The sequence below is a fragment of the Hippocampus bargibanti genome, linkage group LG12 (assembly GCF_051943395.1).
Source record: "Hippocampus bargibanti isolate YZ-2025 linkage group LG12, ASM5194339v1, whole genome shotgun sequence".
Lineage (NCBI taxonomy): Eukaryota > Metazoa > Chordata > Actinopteri > Syngnathiformes > Syngnathidae > Hippocampus > Hippocampus bargibanti.
The window spans coordinates 22,404,493-22,422,322 of record NC_142745.1 but is presented as its reverse complement, the minus strand read 5'-3'; the positions used below and the strand labels follow the sequence as shown (position 1 = coordinate 22,422,322).

Here is a 17,830-nt window from a genome sequence, read left to right as displayed (position 1 = left end):
AGGTGCCGGATCTTTTTTGTGAGCTCAGCCAAAAGAACCGGCTCTCTGAATGGAGCCGGAGTTCCCATATAAATAAAAATATTTGATATAGTGTATTTTTTTTACATGAGTAATTTATTGCTCACATAATTTTACATGATTTTTGGTAGTTAATTCACTTAAGCAACAACAAAAACTGAGGAGCCGTTTGGGAGCCCATAGAGCCGGATCTTTTTAGTGAGCTCAGCCAAAAGAACCGACTCTCTGAAAAGAGCCGGAATTCCCATCACTAGTACCTAATTTTGATTTTGAATGGCCTCCACCCAATAAGATGTGGAACTTCATGTGAGTTCTTGTAAAGCGAATTTCCCCAAATAAATGTTGAAAGACCAAGATAACCATTCTGGTAAATGCAGTGCTGTGCAGCAAATAATGCAATGCGGGCAACATGGCCTGGTTGCGGGATAACTAAGATTTGTTTTTTTTCATCATTTCTTAAAAATCAGGTGAGATTGTTGTGGAATTACCATTGAATTTATTTTCGATTAGTGTAGACTTACTACTGTATTTCCTTTATTTTATGAGCTATTTATTAGCTATCCATTAGCTAGCTGGCTGGCTATTAGCTGTCTGTCTAGCTGTTGTCTGTTGTCTGGCTATCTATTTGCTATCCTAGCTGTTGGCTATCTGGCTATCTATTAGCTATTTATTTGCTATCCATTAGCTAGCTAGCTTTCTATCTATTTGAGTTACTTCGGGGTTGAGTGAACGCTGGCGCGTGTGGCCGCCGCTGCTCACCCACAGAAAAACTTTATCCAGTGACTGTAAAGTGACCTTGAGAGTTTTAAAAGGTGCTTAGAAATAAAATGAAATGTATTATTATTTTTATGACAGTAAAGTCTCGTTATATCGATATTCTCGGGAGTCGGAAAAAACATTGATATAACCGGACTGGATTGGATTGAATTGAGATCTCGCAGACTATCGATATATCCGATCCTGCAGCATGTAAATTTCTCCTTGAGTTCATAGAAATAGTATCGTAATAAGCAGTACTATCGATATAAACGATATCGATATAACGAGACTTTATTATTATTATTAGTATTATTATTATTATTACTAATGTAGCCACAAGGGGGCACAAGCCAGTGTCTTATTGTGCCGGTCCCAAGCCCGGATAAATACAGAGGGTTGTGTCAGGAAGAGCATCCGACGTAAAAAAAATTGCCAACACAAATATGACAATCAAACCTCAGAATTCTATACCGGATCGGTCGAGGCCCGGGTTAACAACGGCCGCCATTGGTACTGTTGACCTTCAGGGTGCCAGTGGAAAATGGACTACTGTTGGTCGAAGAAGGAGAGGAGGGAGGTGTGCCCGGAGGAAAAGAGAGAGATTGAATGCCAAGAGTATACAACTAAGAGGAGGAATTTTGAATGTAGGAACAATGACAGGTAAAGGTCGAGAGCTGGTTGACATGATGCAGAGAAGGAAGGTAGACATACTGTGTGTCCATGAGACCAGGTGGAAAGGGAGCAAGGCTAGAAGCTTAGGGTCAGGGTTTAAGTTGTTATATCATGGTCAAGACAGAAAGAGAAATGGAGTTGGGGTTATCTTAAAAGAGGAGTTTGTTAGGAATGTCTTAGAAGTAAAAAGAGTATCAGATAGAATGATGAGTCTGAAGCTAGAAATTGAAGGTGTGATGTTCAATGTTGTTTGTGGGTATGGCCCACAAGTAGGATGTGAGCTGGCGAAGAAGGAGAAATTGTGGTTGGACTTTGATGAAGTCATCCAGTAAACCCGACGCCTCTCTTCCACCTGCATCCCTTACACTTTGCCTCTCAGAAATCAAATCCTGGTTTTCTCATAACTTTCTCAAACTAAACAGCGAAAAAACTGAACTTCTCCTTGTCGGTACAAAATCCACCCTTCACAAAGCAAACAGTTTCTCTCTCACCATTGACAATTCTACCGTGTCCCCCGCCCTTCAGGTTAAGAGCCTGGGTGTCATCCTTGATAGCACACTATCTTTTCACTCCCACATAAATAACATAACCCGGTCTGCATATTTTCACCTCCGCAATATCAATCGTCTCCGTCCCTCTCTCACCCCTCACACCACTGCTATCCTCGTCCACAGTCTCGTCACCTCCCGTATCGATTATTGTAATTCACTTCTTTTCGGGGTCAATCAAAAATGTCTCCATAAACTCCAACTAGTCCAAAATTCCTCAGCCCGGATCATCACAAAAACCCTCTCATTTCACCACATCACTCCTGTCCTCCAACAGCTCCACTGGCTCCCTGTTAAACTCCGCATTGAATTCAAGATACTTCTGTTTACATTTAAAGCCATCCATAACCTTGCCCCCCCCTATCTGTCTGACCTAATTCAAATCTCCGTTCCTCCTTTTCCTCCCTCCACCTCTACACGCCCTCTGCCCGTCTCACAACGATGGGGTGCAGAGCTTTCAGCCGCTCCGCTCCTAAACTCTGGAACTCACTTCCACCTAACATCCGCAACATTGACTCCCTTCCTACTTTCAAATCTCACCTGAAAACCCACCTCTTTAAACTTGCTTACATGGTCTAATTTATTATGCTGTTTTATTATTTATTGCTTTATGCATGATTTTACTGTTTTGTGTGTTGTCTTTGTTGTAAAGTGTCCTTGAGTGTTCAGAAAGGCGCTTGTAAATTAAATGTATTATTATTATTATTATCTCGAGAAGTAAGAGGGTTGTAATTGGTGGAGACTTCAATGGACATGTTGGCGCAGGGAACAAAGATGAAGTGAACATTTGTGAGCAGCAGTATGTTTTCATGCCAAAAAAAGAGTACGACAGATGCGGTGTTTGCTTGAAGAATGCTGATAGAGAAGTACAGAGAAGGTCAGAAGGAATTGCATTGTGTCTTTGTAGATCTGGAGAAAGCGTATGACAGGGTGCCCAGAGAAGAGCTGTGGCATTGCATGAGGAAGTCTGGAGTGACGGAAAAGTATGTCAGAGCGGTGCAAGACATGTATCGTGACTGTAAGACAGTTGTGAGGTGTGCTGTCGGTGTGACGGAGGAATTCAAGGTGGAGGTGGGACTCCACCAGGGGTCAGCTCTGAGCCCCTTCTTGTTTGCTATGGTGATGGACAGGCTGACAGACGATGTTAGACAAGAATCTCCTTGGACCATGATGTTTGCAGATGACATTGTGATCTCTAGCGAGAACGGGGAACAGGTGGCGGAGAAACTAGACCTGTGGAGATATGCCCTGGAAAGGAGAGGAATGAAGATCAGTCGCAGCAAGACGGAATATATGTGTGTGAATGAGAGGGATCCAAGTGCAAGAGTGATGCTACAGGGAGAAGAATTAAAGAAGGCGGAGGATTTTAAGTACTTGGGGTCAACTGTCCAGAGCAATGGAGAGTGTGGAAAAGAGGTGAAGAAGCGTGTCCAGGCAGGCTGGAGCGGCTGGAGAAAAATGTCAGGTGTGATGTGCGATAGAAGGGTTTCAGCTAGGATGAAAGGAAAAGTGTATACAACCGTGGTGAGAGCAGCCATGATGTTTGGACTGGAGACAGTGCCACTGAAGAAAAGACAGGAAGCAGAGCTGGAGGTAGCACAGCTGAAGATGTTGAGGTTTTCTTTGGGAGTGACCAGGAATGAGTACATTAGAGGGACAACTCATAGTAGAGGCTTTGGAACGAGAAAGTCAGAAAGTCAGACTGAGATGGTTTGGACATGTCCACAGGAGAGAGAGTGACTATATCGGGAGAAGGATGCTGAGCCTTGAACTGCCAGGCAGGAGACCGAGAGGAAGACCCAAGAGGAGGTTTATGGATGTGGTCAAAGAGGACATGAAGGTAGCTGGTGTGAGAGAAGAGGATGAACAAAACCGGGATAGTTGGAGTACATTGATTCGCTGTGGCGACCCCTGAGGGGAAAAGCCCAAAGGAAAAGAAGAAGATTATTATTATTATTACTATTAGTAGTAGTAGTGTTATTTTCTATCTCCACATGAGAACGCTTCTTGGCGCTTTTTGATAATTGTTATTCTCCCTGGTGTATTTTATACTCGTTCGACATTTTAGTACATATTGCCTTTGAACCTTTTTTTGTAATCGAAACCACTGCCGCGCATGCATGAATTGAGTCGCTTTTGTTTTGAAGGTGGCCAATGCCGCCGATTACCGTAATGCCCAGTATTGTACTGATGGGAATTCCGGCTCCTTACAGAGAGCCCGTTGTCTTGGCTCACCAAAAAGATCCGTCTCTTTTGGGTCCTGAATTGGCTCCTCAGTTTTGTTTTGTTTTTTTTGCTTACATTAATTAACTACCAAAAATCATGTACAATTACACGTGTATATGAAAAACTAATTACTCATGTAAAAAAATACACTATATCAAATATTGTTAGTAATAAGGCTTGATTTATATGTGCACCGAAAGCATGCACTAACTTTAACTTTCCCTGTGGTGACTTTTTTGAGCCATTCTTGGACTCCAGCACGTTCTTTGTCATATATGATTCTGGTATGATTCTTTGAGAAAGTCTTTTCAGAATCTGAATCAGAAGTCTTTAATAGCCCAACAATGGGGATATTTCCTGCTTGGAATTGCATAGATTGGGTTAAGAGCATGAATATATATATATTATGAATCCTTTGTCATCGACAATTGAAAATGGCTAAAAATCAGGGGGCAAAAAGTCGGCTCTCATTTCCTTGTTTGGAGCCGGTTCTCTTCGTTCACTTTAGAGATCCGTCTCTAGGAACCGGCTCGTTCGCGAATCACACATCACTAATAGATAGCAAATAGGTAGCCAGCTAGATCACTAGCTATATAGCCAGATAGCCAGCTAGATAGCTCAAGTGAGCAACATAATGTAAAAACACCAGGAAGGACCCATTGTACACTTTCTGATCGACATTATTCATCTTTTTTGACCAAATGATATATGGCTATATTTGGGCGATATCATTTCATACAGTGGATACGTTGATTGTAATGACGAATCATTATACCCCTCATTTTAGAACAAAATTCCCAGGCGACGGACTGAATAACGTGGCCAAAAGCGATTTGTGATCATCTATTAAAATGTTGTGATTTTTTTTTTTCATCATCTATTTCAGGGGTGGCCAACCAGTCAGAGACGAAGAGCCACATGTTTTACCATGTTACTGCAAAGAGCCACATCATACACATGGGCACACCTGAACATCACCCCATCCCTCACACACACATACACACACACACACACACACACACACACACACGCACACACACACACACACACATACCTCTGCTCAGCCAGATTTATTATAAGTACCACATTTTAAATACCAAATCAACAAATATATATATATATATATATATATATATATATATATATATATATATATATATATATATATATATATATATATATATATATATATATATATATATATATATATATATATATATATATATAAATGGACTCCTAGAGTACTAAAACCACAGGCAACAAAGAACACAAACTCGTTCAACCAAGTCCAAAAACAAAAATATCATAATTTACAATCGTGTTCCTCCTACTCTTACTATGCATCTTGCTTAGTGGGACTTGTGGCATTTCTTGTCTGAAATAATCCTCTTCAAATCTGGCTTGTATTCCGTTGTTGCCACTCGAAGCAATTCTTTCACACGAGTGTGTCAGAGATGTTCGATCGGACACTGTGGACAAAGACTCGAACCCAGAAAGATTGTCTTTTACTGCCGGCAGGAGACGCAGCCATTCATGACAGATGCTTGAATTCTGCAGCGCTCTGCCAAGCTATTTATTGAGAGTATATGCAAATTGAAGTGATACATGAGTAAAACATAGTTTCCTTGATTAGAATCCACACCTCTTGAGTTCTAAGCACGGATGGCTGTAAACAATAAAACATTATTTTTTCCATGAACTGATACATTTGTAACCTGGCTAATGAGCTCTTCCTGTAAATTACTCCTGTGATAAGGAGTTTATAGAGTTAATAGCATGAGTATATTTTCTGCATCCTTTGTCATCTACAATTGAAAATGGCAGAAAATCAGGGGAAACAAGTCGGTTCCTATTTCCGGCTCCTTATTAGAAGCCGGTTCTCTTCGTTCACTTCAGAGATCCTGTTCTTAAAATCCGACTCGTTCGCGAACGACATATCATTGATGGGAATTCCAGCTCTTTTTATAGACCCGGTTCTTTTGGCTCAGCTCACCAAATAGAACATGGTTCTTACGGCTCCCAAATGGCTCCTCAGCTTGTTTGTTGCTAACATAATTTATTAACAAAAATAAGGTAAAATGATCCGTAAAATGAATTACTAATGTAAAAAACATTCCATATCATCAGTGTTTCTTTTTTTTTTTTGCTTAAATTAATTTACTACGAAAAATATACAATACACGATATAATTTTTAAAATGTATGTGACTTTATTGATATTCCTGTGTGTGTGTGTGTGTGTGTGTGTGTGTGTGTGTGTGTGTGTGTGTGTGTGTGTGTGTGTGTGTGTGTGTGTGTGTGTGTGTGTGTGTGTGTGTGTGTGTGTGTGTGTGTGTGTCTTCTACCACGGATTTGACCAATTACGTGCGACTTTAAATGAAGGGGTTGCGGAATCGGCTCCCATGCGCAAAAAATCCAGCAGACATTTAAACAGCTTCTTCCCCCAATCCATTAACTCTTTGAACTCTGAACTCTTTCAACAGTAGCCAAAATGGAACTTAGCAGTTTTTTTGACGATGATACTAGTGCAGCGTGTTCTACCGGAAACAAATTGCTTGTGTGTTCTACATACTTGGCAATAAAGATGATTCTGATTCTGATAAGCGGCTCTCGATTAAGATCCTGCTCCAGTCGTTCACTATAAAAGAGACGGCTCTAAGAGTCCGTTCGTTCGCGAATGACACATGACTCTTGCCAATCGCAGTGGCGGCTAACTTGGCTTTCATTTTGCGAGTGTGAAGCACTAGCATGTCCCTCCTGAACGAGGAAGGTGCCATGGAACCTCATCGGGTAGTGGAATGTTTGTCGGAGGTTGAGGAGGCAGCTGAAGATGTCCTGACAACGAAACAACAGGTAAAAGTCTTGTAAACGCGCTTATTTTTTGCGAGGCGCAAGGTGAGTTAGCACATGTTGTTTACATGAAGCGAAGCCAAAACTCAAATCCTGGTGTCGCACAGTGAAGATTAGACATGTACAATGTGATTGAGACCTGAAACGCAATCGAATGAGTTGTGACATCGGTTTAGGCCAGTGTTTTTCAACCTTTTTTGAGCCCTGGCACGATTTTTACATTGGAACAAAAATGTTGCGGCACAACAATCTCGGAGGAACGAGGCAATCAGCTACGTGTAGCCACACGGACGAATATTACGTTACCCTCCCAGTCTTGACATGAAATAGACCGGAAAACGATGAATACATTTTCGATACAATTTTAAATGAAAAGAAGTGACGTTGGATAATGTCTTTACATTGGAAAAAAATTGCGGCACACCACTAACAATCTCGGAGGAAGGACGCCATCAGCTACGTGTTGACTGAGACTGCTCTTCGTGTTCTTCTTTGACTGTCCAATTTCTAATAATAATAATACATTTGATTTATAAGCGCCTTTCAAAACTCTCAATGTCATTTTACAGTTACGGGATCATCGATGAGAAGGTTTCTTCAGCCGTCATCTGTACTTTTGACTTCAAAAAGTCCAGATGACGGCTGAAGAAACCTTCTCATCGATGGACCACTCCTGTACCACTGAGAGCTTACACAGACGAGTCACGGGATCAGTTTTTCTGTGGGTGAGCAGCGGCAGCCACACGCGCCAGTGTTTACTCAACCCGGAAGTAACTCAAATAGAATAGTAAGACAAATAGATAGAAAGCTAGCTAGCAAGCCAATAGATAGCTAATAGCTAGCCAGCTAGATAGCTATTGTACAGTATTACAGAACAGACTCAAAGAATTGACTTAGCACAGTATTTCTTACTGTCTACAAACTGTACATCAACAAAAGTCAGAAGAACAAAAAAAACTACATAACAAATAATATGACAACACAAAACAGAGTCATTCATTCTTCTGCACTTGCTGTTCCCTCTTTGTGACATGAAGCAGTTTGAGATGATGATGATAATAATAATAATAATAACAACAATCGGATGGATGGATTGGATGTACTTTTATTCATCTTGCAGTGAAGAAATTGACATGTCACAGCAACAAAGTTATGAAAAGAAGGGGAAAGGAAAGGAAGAAGTAGAAAAACAAAATACAGGAGCTGCTGTAAAGGCAGCTACTCTCGCGGCGGCCATCTTGAAGTAAAAACAAACAATAACAAATACAAATAATAATAACCTTCTAGTGCCTTCTGCCCGCCGCACCACGATGGAGTGCAGAGCTTTCAGCCGCTCTGCTCCCAAACTCTGGAACTCACTTGCACCCAACATCCGTAATATTGACTCCCTTCCTACTTTCAAATGCCACCTCAAATCCCATCTGTTTAAAATTGCATTTATGGTCTAGTTCAATCAGCTATTTTATTATTTATCATTTTATTCATGGTTCTGTTGTTTTGTGATTGTAAAGTGTCCTTGGGTGTTCAGAAAGTCGCTTATGAATTAAATGTATTATTATGATTACATTGAGCGTGTTTCCTTGTTAGATCATTGACCTGGACATGAAGAGAAACGGGAACAGAGAAGCACTAAAGTCACTGAAGAGCGGCACGTGTTCAGGTTTGCCTTTGCGTGATTTTCACGTTGATGGCATGTGTCATGACAATGACTGACTCATTCGTGTCACACACAGAAAAGGTGAAGATTTGCTTTGGAAATATGTTCATCAGGTTCCCCAAGTCCCAGGCCAGAGAAATGATTCAAAAAGGTGCCATCTTTTGTTGCCATTCAAAGGGCAAGCGACACCTGCGCACAAGTTGCCTCCATCATTTGTCAAATCACGGCTACCAAGATTCCACACGGCACAGAGCTACATTTCGCCTTTAAAGACTCGCGCTGAATCTTGTTTTTAAGTTGACGTCACGTCAGGAACGCCCCTGACCGACAAAGCCGCACGCAATGCATCGTGGGTCCTTTTTTTTCGTCTGAAAACAGTGTTGATGGCAAAATTAGAAGGGAAACGACATAAGTAACGAACGCCATGGTGAATCATGTGGCAGCCATTCCCGGCGGGCAAACAGTGCAACATTTCCAACGGGGCTAGAGCAGTATAGCGCCAGCCGAGGACCTCCCCGGAGGGTACGAATCCCCACTCGGATAAGCGCTGTCACCCTCTCAGCCTGACAATGGCTAGAAAGTTGCTTCCAGTGGTGAACGAGAGCAATCGTCATAATCGTGGAGCAAATTCCTTCCATCACTTTGCTGCTGTGAAATGTAAATTTCTCCACTGTGAGACTAATAAAGGCATATCCAATCCAATCCAATCCAAACCCATCGGACAAACATTCAGCTGCTGGAACGAGGAGCTAACCGGAGTTAGCGATGGATAACCGCTGTCATTCACACGCCAGTTCGTAACTCTTCATCTTGAAAGTTAAGACAACGTTTTGCATGCACAACCAACCAGTCAACAGTCGGCATTGATGTTGACATCCTGTAGCTTATTCTTTGTGATTTGTGTCCTTATATGCCACATATCACGCAAGTTGATGCTATATTGCTGATTCACGGAGCTTCATATCACCAGCTTCGTCGCTTACGGCTCGAATGGATACGGGCCGACTTCTTGAATGGATGGCAAACATGTATGCTTTCCTCTTCAGAACTTTTTGAATCCTATTCAGAACTGGATGAGTAAGAAGAAAGCATCTTCTCCCAATCTGAAGCCATTGTTTTGATTCTGGAGCAGGGAAGTTTGTGAAGGAGTATCCTGACGTGACGTCACCAACAAGGGGGCGGGACCTTCTGAAACTGGCCACTTCCGGTTTCAAATTGAAGTACTTTTGAGACACTTGAAGTCATTTTGATTGGTGTTTTGCATTTGACTCAAAATATCAGCCTGCGTGTTTTGAGTATTTTAAATGTGATGAAACGTTTTTCTGATGTCAGTTAGGAAACAAAAAATGGTGTCGCTTGTCCTTTAAACGTAGGGCTGATTGCCCTGAAGATGAAATGATTGATTTTTTTGTTGTTTTTGTTTTTATTTTGGACTGAGACTTGTCTTGTTTATGTGTAGATCAGGAAGAGCTCAACAGTGAAGTCAATAAGCTTCACAAAGGCCTGAAAGCAAATGTCAATCATCTGAATGAGAAGCAAGGTAAGAAGAGCAAATCCAAAAATGAGATCCAGCACCCACAACCAAGCGGACGCTTTCTCTTGATTGTTGCAGGAAAGCCTGAGCTGCGAGGCTACAATCTTTTGCCAATGTCCAGCGATGAGATGAAAGCCATTAAGAGTCTTTTAAAACACTGACGTCAGATCTCACAGACGCTCCAAAATTCATGTATGGATTGCTGCAGTGCTTAGACTCGAGTCTCAAAAACTCAAAAGACTTCTTGCTGCTTCTGTTGATCCAGTCGTGTTGTTTAACTCATTCACCGCCATTCCCAAATTAGTTCGGGTTTTGTTTTTTCATGCTTGGATGCCGATAAAGCGCCGGCCGTGGTCTCTGTCAATGTTTTTTTCCCCCTTCCACAAGGGGGCTGCATTTTTCCCCTTTTGTCCATGTTAGCGCTTTGTTCCAGCTTCATCTGTTGTTAAAGCGCCATATTAACCAACATGTATGTTTTGCATTGTATTTTGGACAGCTGCCCTCATTTCAAGCTCAGATAACTCCAGACACATATTATTTAGGAATTAACTCTTTTTTTTTTTCCTGATAAAAGAAGCGAGCCTAAGGTTTCTAACGCTGCATTGAATGTTTCTGTAGTGCTAAAACTCAATGGTCTGCGGGTCCTGGAATTGGAGTGACAATGACAAAAACCCTGGCACTGGACCAGACACATTTTGGCACATTGTCTGGCGGTGAATTATTATTGAGTGACGTTGCTGCTAATATTTAAACACTAGAAAATGACAAATGTTGTCTTCTAATTTCAGTCCATGCAATGGAAGTGGATGTTTGCAGCAGCTTGCAATTTGCCACCCACAAAATAATAATAATAATGATAATACATTTTATTTCAAAAAGTCTGATGATTAATGTTGGGGTGGGGGTGGGGCGAGGCAGCAGTAACACGCTCTGGTACATTTTTGGGGCTGATGAAAATAACAAATGTGGATTTGGTGTCCAATTTCTTGTATGTGTTCCATATGTCTAGCGCACAAAGTCAAAGGTGACAAAGTCAAGGCCGCGGGTTATCCTCATTATCTGAGGTCATACCACAGCGAATGGGGCAATCGGAGCCATTCATAGCACATAATCAGGGTTTTTGTAAAACAGCAAAACCCTTCACGGAATCGTCATGATGGTTTAGGGTTTAATGTAGACCGTGCTTACGACAGACTACTTAGGCCGATACCGCATAGGCTTACTCATGCTAATGAGGTCATACCAGAGCGAATGGGGCAATCAGAGCCATTCAGAGAACGTAATCAGGGTTTTTGTAAAACAGCAAAAGCTTTCATATTGTTTACTATTTTCGTTTTTTTACTTTCAGTTGTTTCCGGGTTGAGTGAACGCTGGCGCATGTGGCTGCCGCTGCTCGCACACAGAAAAAATATCCTGTGACTGTAAAGTGTCCTTGAGAGTTTTGAAAGGCACTTAGAAATGAAATGTCTCTTAGCAATTTTTTGATGATGATACTAGTGCAGCAAATTCCTTGTGTGTTCTACATACTCGGCCAATAAAGATGATTCTGATTCTGATGTGTACTTTGTGGTTCGTTCATGTATCGGGTGGGATCAGCCTTGAACCTCCCTTCAGAGAGCAGATTGGGTCAGGCAGGACGCTGGTTCAACCCCCCCCCCCCCCCCACCGCACCCCACTACACCACCAGGCTATGCGCGCGCACGAACACGCGCACTCATTCGTACGCCACCACGCACGCACGCACACACACACACACGCATACACACACACACACACAAGACGGACCGTTGCTGTGAATCGAACATGGCGACTGTACCCGTCTATTGCATCTGCAGATTACCTTACGACGTGACCCAATTCATGATTGAGTGCGACGCTTGCAAAGACTGGTTTCACGGCAGGTAAGGCGTTTAGTTTCCTCCGATGCATTTTGGCGTTGATTTGCATTTCGGGAAGGCTGAAGAACAACGTCGAGCCCCCGTCGGTGCGCTTGACAGTTTCGACTCTTGGTCGCTCGCGAGTCTCCGCGTGAAGAGAGGCCGCTTCGCTTGGAGAAGAAGGAAGGCGGAGTTCATAGCCGAGCAGGGTCGGGGAACATTTCGCCGAGATATTGAAAAGAGAGGATTGTAAAACATGGCTGTGGCTCAATCTGGCGGGTTTTTTTGTGACGGTGCGTCGCCGTCCGCGGATGTTCGAGTGCTCGACGACATGTCGGCAGCCTTACTCGACGTTCTCCTTTTTCATTTGGGGATCCGTCCGTTTGTCCTGTGCGTTTCCTCGAACGTTTGCGACATCGCCCCAAGGTTGGGGTGATTTTTTTTTTCTTTCGGGGAACCGAAAACAACCGTGACCACGGTGCGAGCCGAGCCCCGAACGGTCTTCCTGCTTGACTGCTGACAATGGTCCATGTCGGCTTTGGCTTGAGCGGCTGAACCGGGAACGTCTTGTTCGACATCAATTGTCTATGTATGGCGACACATCTCTTCGCGTTACTGTCAACTTGAACGCGAAAACTTGTCCCATAATACTTCCGATCGGGTTTGGACGTGGACTTGCTTAGCTTTGTTTCGGGATGTTTGTAGCCACTCGGGCTATCAAAACAGACAACTTCACGTCCCTTGGCTTACGAACTTAATTGGTTCTCAGAGAGAGTGTGTCAGGCGAAAAGTGTGTATCCCCAAAATGTATTTCCCATAGGAAACCATTAAAATGAGAATTATCCGTTCCCAGGTCCCTACAAAACATGATTTTCTACTAAATAAGCCTTAAAACTACACAAAATAGACCTTACTATTGTATTGTAATGAAAGAAATACACTGTACTGTATGATAAAGTAATTTGATTTACATTTGTGATGGTCGTTGAGGGTTTGATGGAATGGGGTGGGATGAGGTCGGAGGGAGGGAATTGCTGTTTGGAAGGAGAGTCACATTCCATCAGGACTGTAATGAAAGAAATACACTGTACTGTATATTCAAGTCATTTTATTGACCTTTGTGATGGTCATTGATGGCTTGATGGAATCGAGTGGCCGGTTTCATCAGCATTAAACATTTGATGAGGAACGTAGCCTTATTCCTTCAACATCTTGAGGAATGATCCCTTGTAGGCTTCGACAGCATTTCCGTCAGAATTGGCTGCCTCGCCATGACGAATGACACTATGAATCCCCGTACGACGCTTAAAGTTCTCGAACCATCCGTGTCTACCCTTGAAGTCATCAATGGATGACGAACTTCCAGGTTGCCATCACTCATTGTGGCGCTCCGTGTGTATCCTGAAAAATAGTTTGTATGCCAAGATTACATTCTCGTGAATTTAACGTTCGTAAGCCGAAAAGTTCGTAAACCCAGGTATTCCCAATGTTCCTTGGAGTCAAATAGCTCATGACTTGACCATGACCAATGTTCACTGTCCATGAATGCAAAGCCTTTGACAGTAATCACGTGGTTATATACATGACAGAATTGGTGTTGTGGATCAACGTCTCGTCCCCAAGACTCAATTTAGAATTCCTCAGTACCTGAAATCACATTTCAATAGCCAGTCCCAATCGATGAGGTCTCTTCAGCCGTCGTCTGTACTTCTTTGAAAGTGTCGGACGTTTCGCTTCTTATCCAAGGGGCTTCGTCAGCCAACTAAAATTTGCTGGTAGTTTTGTCCCTATATATATCCCTACTGTCCAGACGTGGCGGTGCCAGACTCTGCTATGCTCGGTCCCTGTTATCAGGTTGGGGGGAGCAGAGGACTATTCCCTGGGGCTACACTGATTGTCCTTCCTGGGTATGGGGTCTACGACTGGCCAGATTTTCCCATTTGCTCTGGTGTCACCACATCAGCATAATTAAGCCTATGTTGCCTATCAATACTTCTTCAAGTATATCAATACTTCTATTGCATATACTGCAAGTACAGTACATGGTGATGTTAGACTGACAGGTGAGTGCACTCCAGATTGAAGTGGAATCAATGTTTGTCTTGTTTTCAGTTGTGTTGGTGTGGATGAAGATGACGCCCCAGATATTGACGTCTACCATTGTCCAAACTGCGAGAAGACCCATGGCAAATCCACATGTATGTAGAAAAAAAATGTTTAGTTCTGAAAAATTTAAGGCCAAAATATTCCATGAAAACCTCGAAGGAACAAAAATGTTTTTAAAGAAGGAACATTGGTAATCTCTAAACATTATGTATTATTTCTTATCTATATTTTTATAATGATAATGTTTTAATTGGGATAAACTCTGATCAAATCCTGGAATATTGTGATCTAATAAAAATGGAGAAAATGTTCCATATTATACTATTCTGCTATTTGGTGTTTATTCTGGTGTTTGTCATCAGAAAGGAAAATGATGGAGAAATCTGACTTGTGTGTTGATCTATCACTTAGCTAGCTGGATAGCTATTAGCTATCTAGCTGGCTGGCTCTCTAGCTGTTGGCTATCTGGTTATCTTTTCGCGATTTATTTGCTATCCATTAGCTAGCTAGCTATCAGCTGTCTTGCTGACTGGCTGTAAGCTGCCTAGCTGGCTAGCTGTTGGCTATCTATTCGCTATTTATTTGTTATCCATTAGCTGGCTTGCTAGCCTCCGATGAGAAGCGGTTGACCCTCTTACTTGAGTAGGTAACTTGGGAAACATTGTGGACATAAATGAATGACTATAGGGGAAAAATCTGTATTTGTCTGAATATTTCTTGATTTATTTATCTAACTAGCTAGCTAGCTAGCTATTTGCTAGCTATTTGCTATCTGGCTGGCTGGCTATCTAGCTAGCTATCAATGAACTACAGTATATAGCTATCTAGCTGGTTGTCTATTTGCCATATAGCTATTTATTTGCTATCCATTAGCTGGCTAGCTAGCTTTCTATCTATTTGAGTTACTTCGGGGTTGAGTGAACGCTGGCGCATGTGACTGCCGCTGCTCACCCACAGAAAAACTTTACCCTGTGACTGTAAAGTGACCTTGAGAGTTTTGAAAGGCGCTTAGAAATTAAACGGATTCTTCTTCTTATTATTATTATTATTATTTCAAAATGAAAACGTAAAGTACAGCGTGACTAATAGTTTCAGTCACATCAAAGAGTTGTTGACATGATAATGTTATGTCGTATCTTGACAATTGCACATAGTTGATTTTAGTGTCTGGAAAATCCAGATGGTCATTGATTGCATCGTTTTTGTTTTGTTTGTGTTTTTGTCAAAAGTAAAAAGGAAAAAGCATTGGAACAAACAGGACTGCTGGCAAAGCAGCGATATCCGAGCTGTCCAAAATGGCAGTCAAGTTTTCATCAAGGAGCTCCGTAGTCGAACATTTCCAAGGTGAGCATCGTTGACATATTCAAATTGTCTATTCTTGAATATCAGATTGACGGAAAATAAGAAGTTATCATATTTCAAAGTTTCCTGGCTGACTCGAATACACAATCTGAGGTCAACAGACACAGCATGTTAAACTGTCATCTTCATCTCGGAGATCTGGCCTGCCACAGAATTGAGGACTTGGGAAACTCCTTTATCACAGGAGTAATTTACAGCTTGAAACTCTTTCACAGGAAGCGCTCATTAGCCAGGTTACAAATGTATCAGTTCATGGAAAAGACAATGTTTTATTGCTCACAGCTTAGAACTCAAGAGGTGTGGTATTCTAATCAAGGAAACTATGTTTTACTCATGTATCACTTCAATTTGCATATACTCTCAAGAAATAGCTTGGCAGAGGGCTGCAGAATTCAAGCATCTGTCATGAATGGCTGCATCTCCTGCCGGCAGTAAGAGACAATCTTTCTGTGTTCGAGCCTTTGTCCACAGTGTCAGATTGAACATCTCTGACACAGATTTAAAGTTTGCCACTGCTTTTCCTTGGCCTTTCTTTCAAACGACTGTTGTGATGATAATCAATGCGATGGCAATTTTACAACAATATGATTATGAAGGATGTCACGGTCAAAGTAAGTCAAAGTCAGCTTTCTTGTCAAATATGCTAAAATGCACGACATACAGCATAGATTAAATTAATGTCCTCTCGGACCCAGCGTGCAAGGCACTTAAAATGTGGCTAAAAAGACAGACAATTGACAACAGACAACACATGTAATTTCTGTATGTAAAGTGAGGTAGTGATGTATGTAAAGTGAAGTCGTGTCATATGTAAGGTGAGGGAGTGTAGTAATGCAAAAACAAAAAAGGTTGAAGTGAGGTCTTGCAGGAAAAAAAAAGAAGAAAAAATAGAGTTCAGGATGATAGTACAGCGTCCAGTGTGTACTCAGAGTTCTCGGAGTGTGGCAGTGGGAAGGGGCAGGGGGGGCAGGGCTGGGAGGGAGTTGAGTCTCCTGACTGCCTGGTGGCAGTCAAGGTACTTCAACCCATCAAATATTATTTCCATTTCACTTTGAATCCGTAAAAATATCAATAATTTCAAGTGCTGATGTTTGTTTTTTATCCGGAAGATTCGATCGAAAGATGTACAAACCGGCGTAAATTATAATACGGAATATGAATTCAAGAAGACTAAGATGGAATGTTGTCAATGAATATCAGCTCAGTGACATGGCAAACTGTCTATCATGGCTAACAATGTGATTATAGCTATTTATCAAAACAGTTAACTCTGAATAATAATAATAATAATAATAATAATAATAATAATAATAATAATAATAATAATAATAATAATAATAAGTAACTCAAATAGATAGCGTGCTAGCTAGCCAATCGATGGCCAACAGATACCTAGCTAGATAGCCAGCCAGCTAGATAGTGAATATATAGCTAGCTAGATATCTACCCAGCCAGCCATTATTATTGATGATAATAATAATAATAATAATAATAATGATCATGATAGATAGCTAATAGCTAGATAGATAGCTCTGCAGCTAGATAGCAATAGAGAGCTAGTTACCTAGCTTGATAGCTAATAGCTAGATAGATAGATAGCCATCTAGTTAGCAAATAGAGAGCTAGCTAGGTAGCTCGATAGCTTGTCAGCTAGATAGCAAATAGAGAGCTAGCTAGCTAGCTCGATAGCTAATAGCTAGATAGATAGCCAGCTAGATAGCAAATAGAGTGCTAGCTAGCTAGCTCGATAGCTAATATTTTTTGTGTGTGAATTTGTGTGATCTTGACACTGTTTTACATGGGCTAACATTTTTCGCTAAGCTTTTGACATTATTGTGGGTGTGTTTTTGTTTTTCAGCGCTGAGGATATTGTTGTTAAACTAAATGGCAATCAGCTGACAATGGATTACCTGGAAGACAACGGTTTTGAGGACCCCATCCTGGTTCAGAAAAAAGATGGTTTGGGCATGTCTATGCCACCTCCCACATTTTACATCAGTGATGTGGAAAATTACGTTGGTAAGGATCGACTGATTATTTTCATTTCGACTCTTCTCAGTAGCGCTAATCCTTTTTTTGTCATACTGTAAAGCTTATACGAATATTCCTGGGACCTTTTGCCATTTCTCAATGAACCACAATGCGTCACGTCAAACACAACCTCTGTTGTCCATCAGCTCAGTTTGTTCTAACTTAAATTTCACATCATTTATCTCTCATCT

General features: G+C 41.6%; 2 protein-coding genes across 3 annotated transcripts in view; both read left to right on the top strand.

The window, feature by feature from the left end:
* The first annotated feature begins 6,906 nt into the window (after positions 1 to 6,906).
* On the top strand, positions 6,907 to 11,819 carry pdrg1 (p53 and DNA-damage regulated 1). Its single transcript, XM_089011013.1, has 5 exons — positions 6,907 to 7,075; positions 8,660 to 8,732; positions 8,806 to 8,880; positions 10,189 to 10,269; positions 10,342 to 11,819. The coding sequence occupies exons 1-5, from the start codon at positions 6,971 to 6,973 to the stop codon at positions 10,422 to 10,424; spliced, it is 417 nt and encodes a 138-aa protein (XP_088867139.1). The 5' UTR covers positions 6,907 to 6,970; the 3' UTR covers positions 10,425 to 11,819.
* A 190-nt stretch (positions 11,820 to 12,009) lies between these two features.
* Positions 12,010 to 17,830, top strand: part of phf2 (PHD finger protein 2) — a 41,662-nt gene continuing 35,841 nt past the window's right edge. For both annotated transcript variants that reach the window (XM_089010622.1, XM_089010623.1), the window contains exons 1-4: positions 12,010 to 12,164; positions 14,253 to 14,338; positions 15,476 to 15,590; positions 17,467 to 17,627. In XM_089010622.1, coding sequence (XP_088866748.1) covers positions 12,067 to 12,164; positions 14,253 to 14,338; positions 15,476 to 15,590; positions 17,467 to 17,627 — 460 coding nt within the window. In that variant the 5' untranslated portion in view covers positions 12,010 to 12,066. The remainder of the gene's footprint in view (positions 12,165 to 14,252; positions 14,339 to 15,475; positions 15,591 to 17,466; positions 17,628 to 17,830) is intronic.

What these genes read in the sequence shown, in the direction of transcription:
- pdrg1 (XM_089011013.1), top strand. Translation starts at nt 6,971, where the DNA reads ATGTCCCTCCTGAACGAGGAAGGTGCCATGGAACCTCATCGGGTAGTG. An exon ending in TCCTGACAACGAAACAACAG is followed by an intron (nt 7,076 to 8,659) that starts GTAAAAGTCTTG and finishes TTTCCTTGTTAG; the next exon opens with ATCATTGACCTGGACATGAA. An exon ending in TCATCTGAATGAGAAGCAAG is followed by an intron (nt 10,270 to 10,341) that starts GTAAGAAGAGCA and finishes TGATTGTTGCAG; the next exon opens with GAAAGCCTGAGCTGCGAGGC.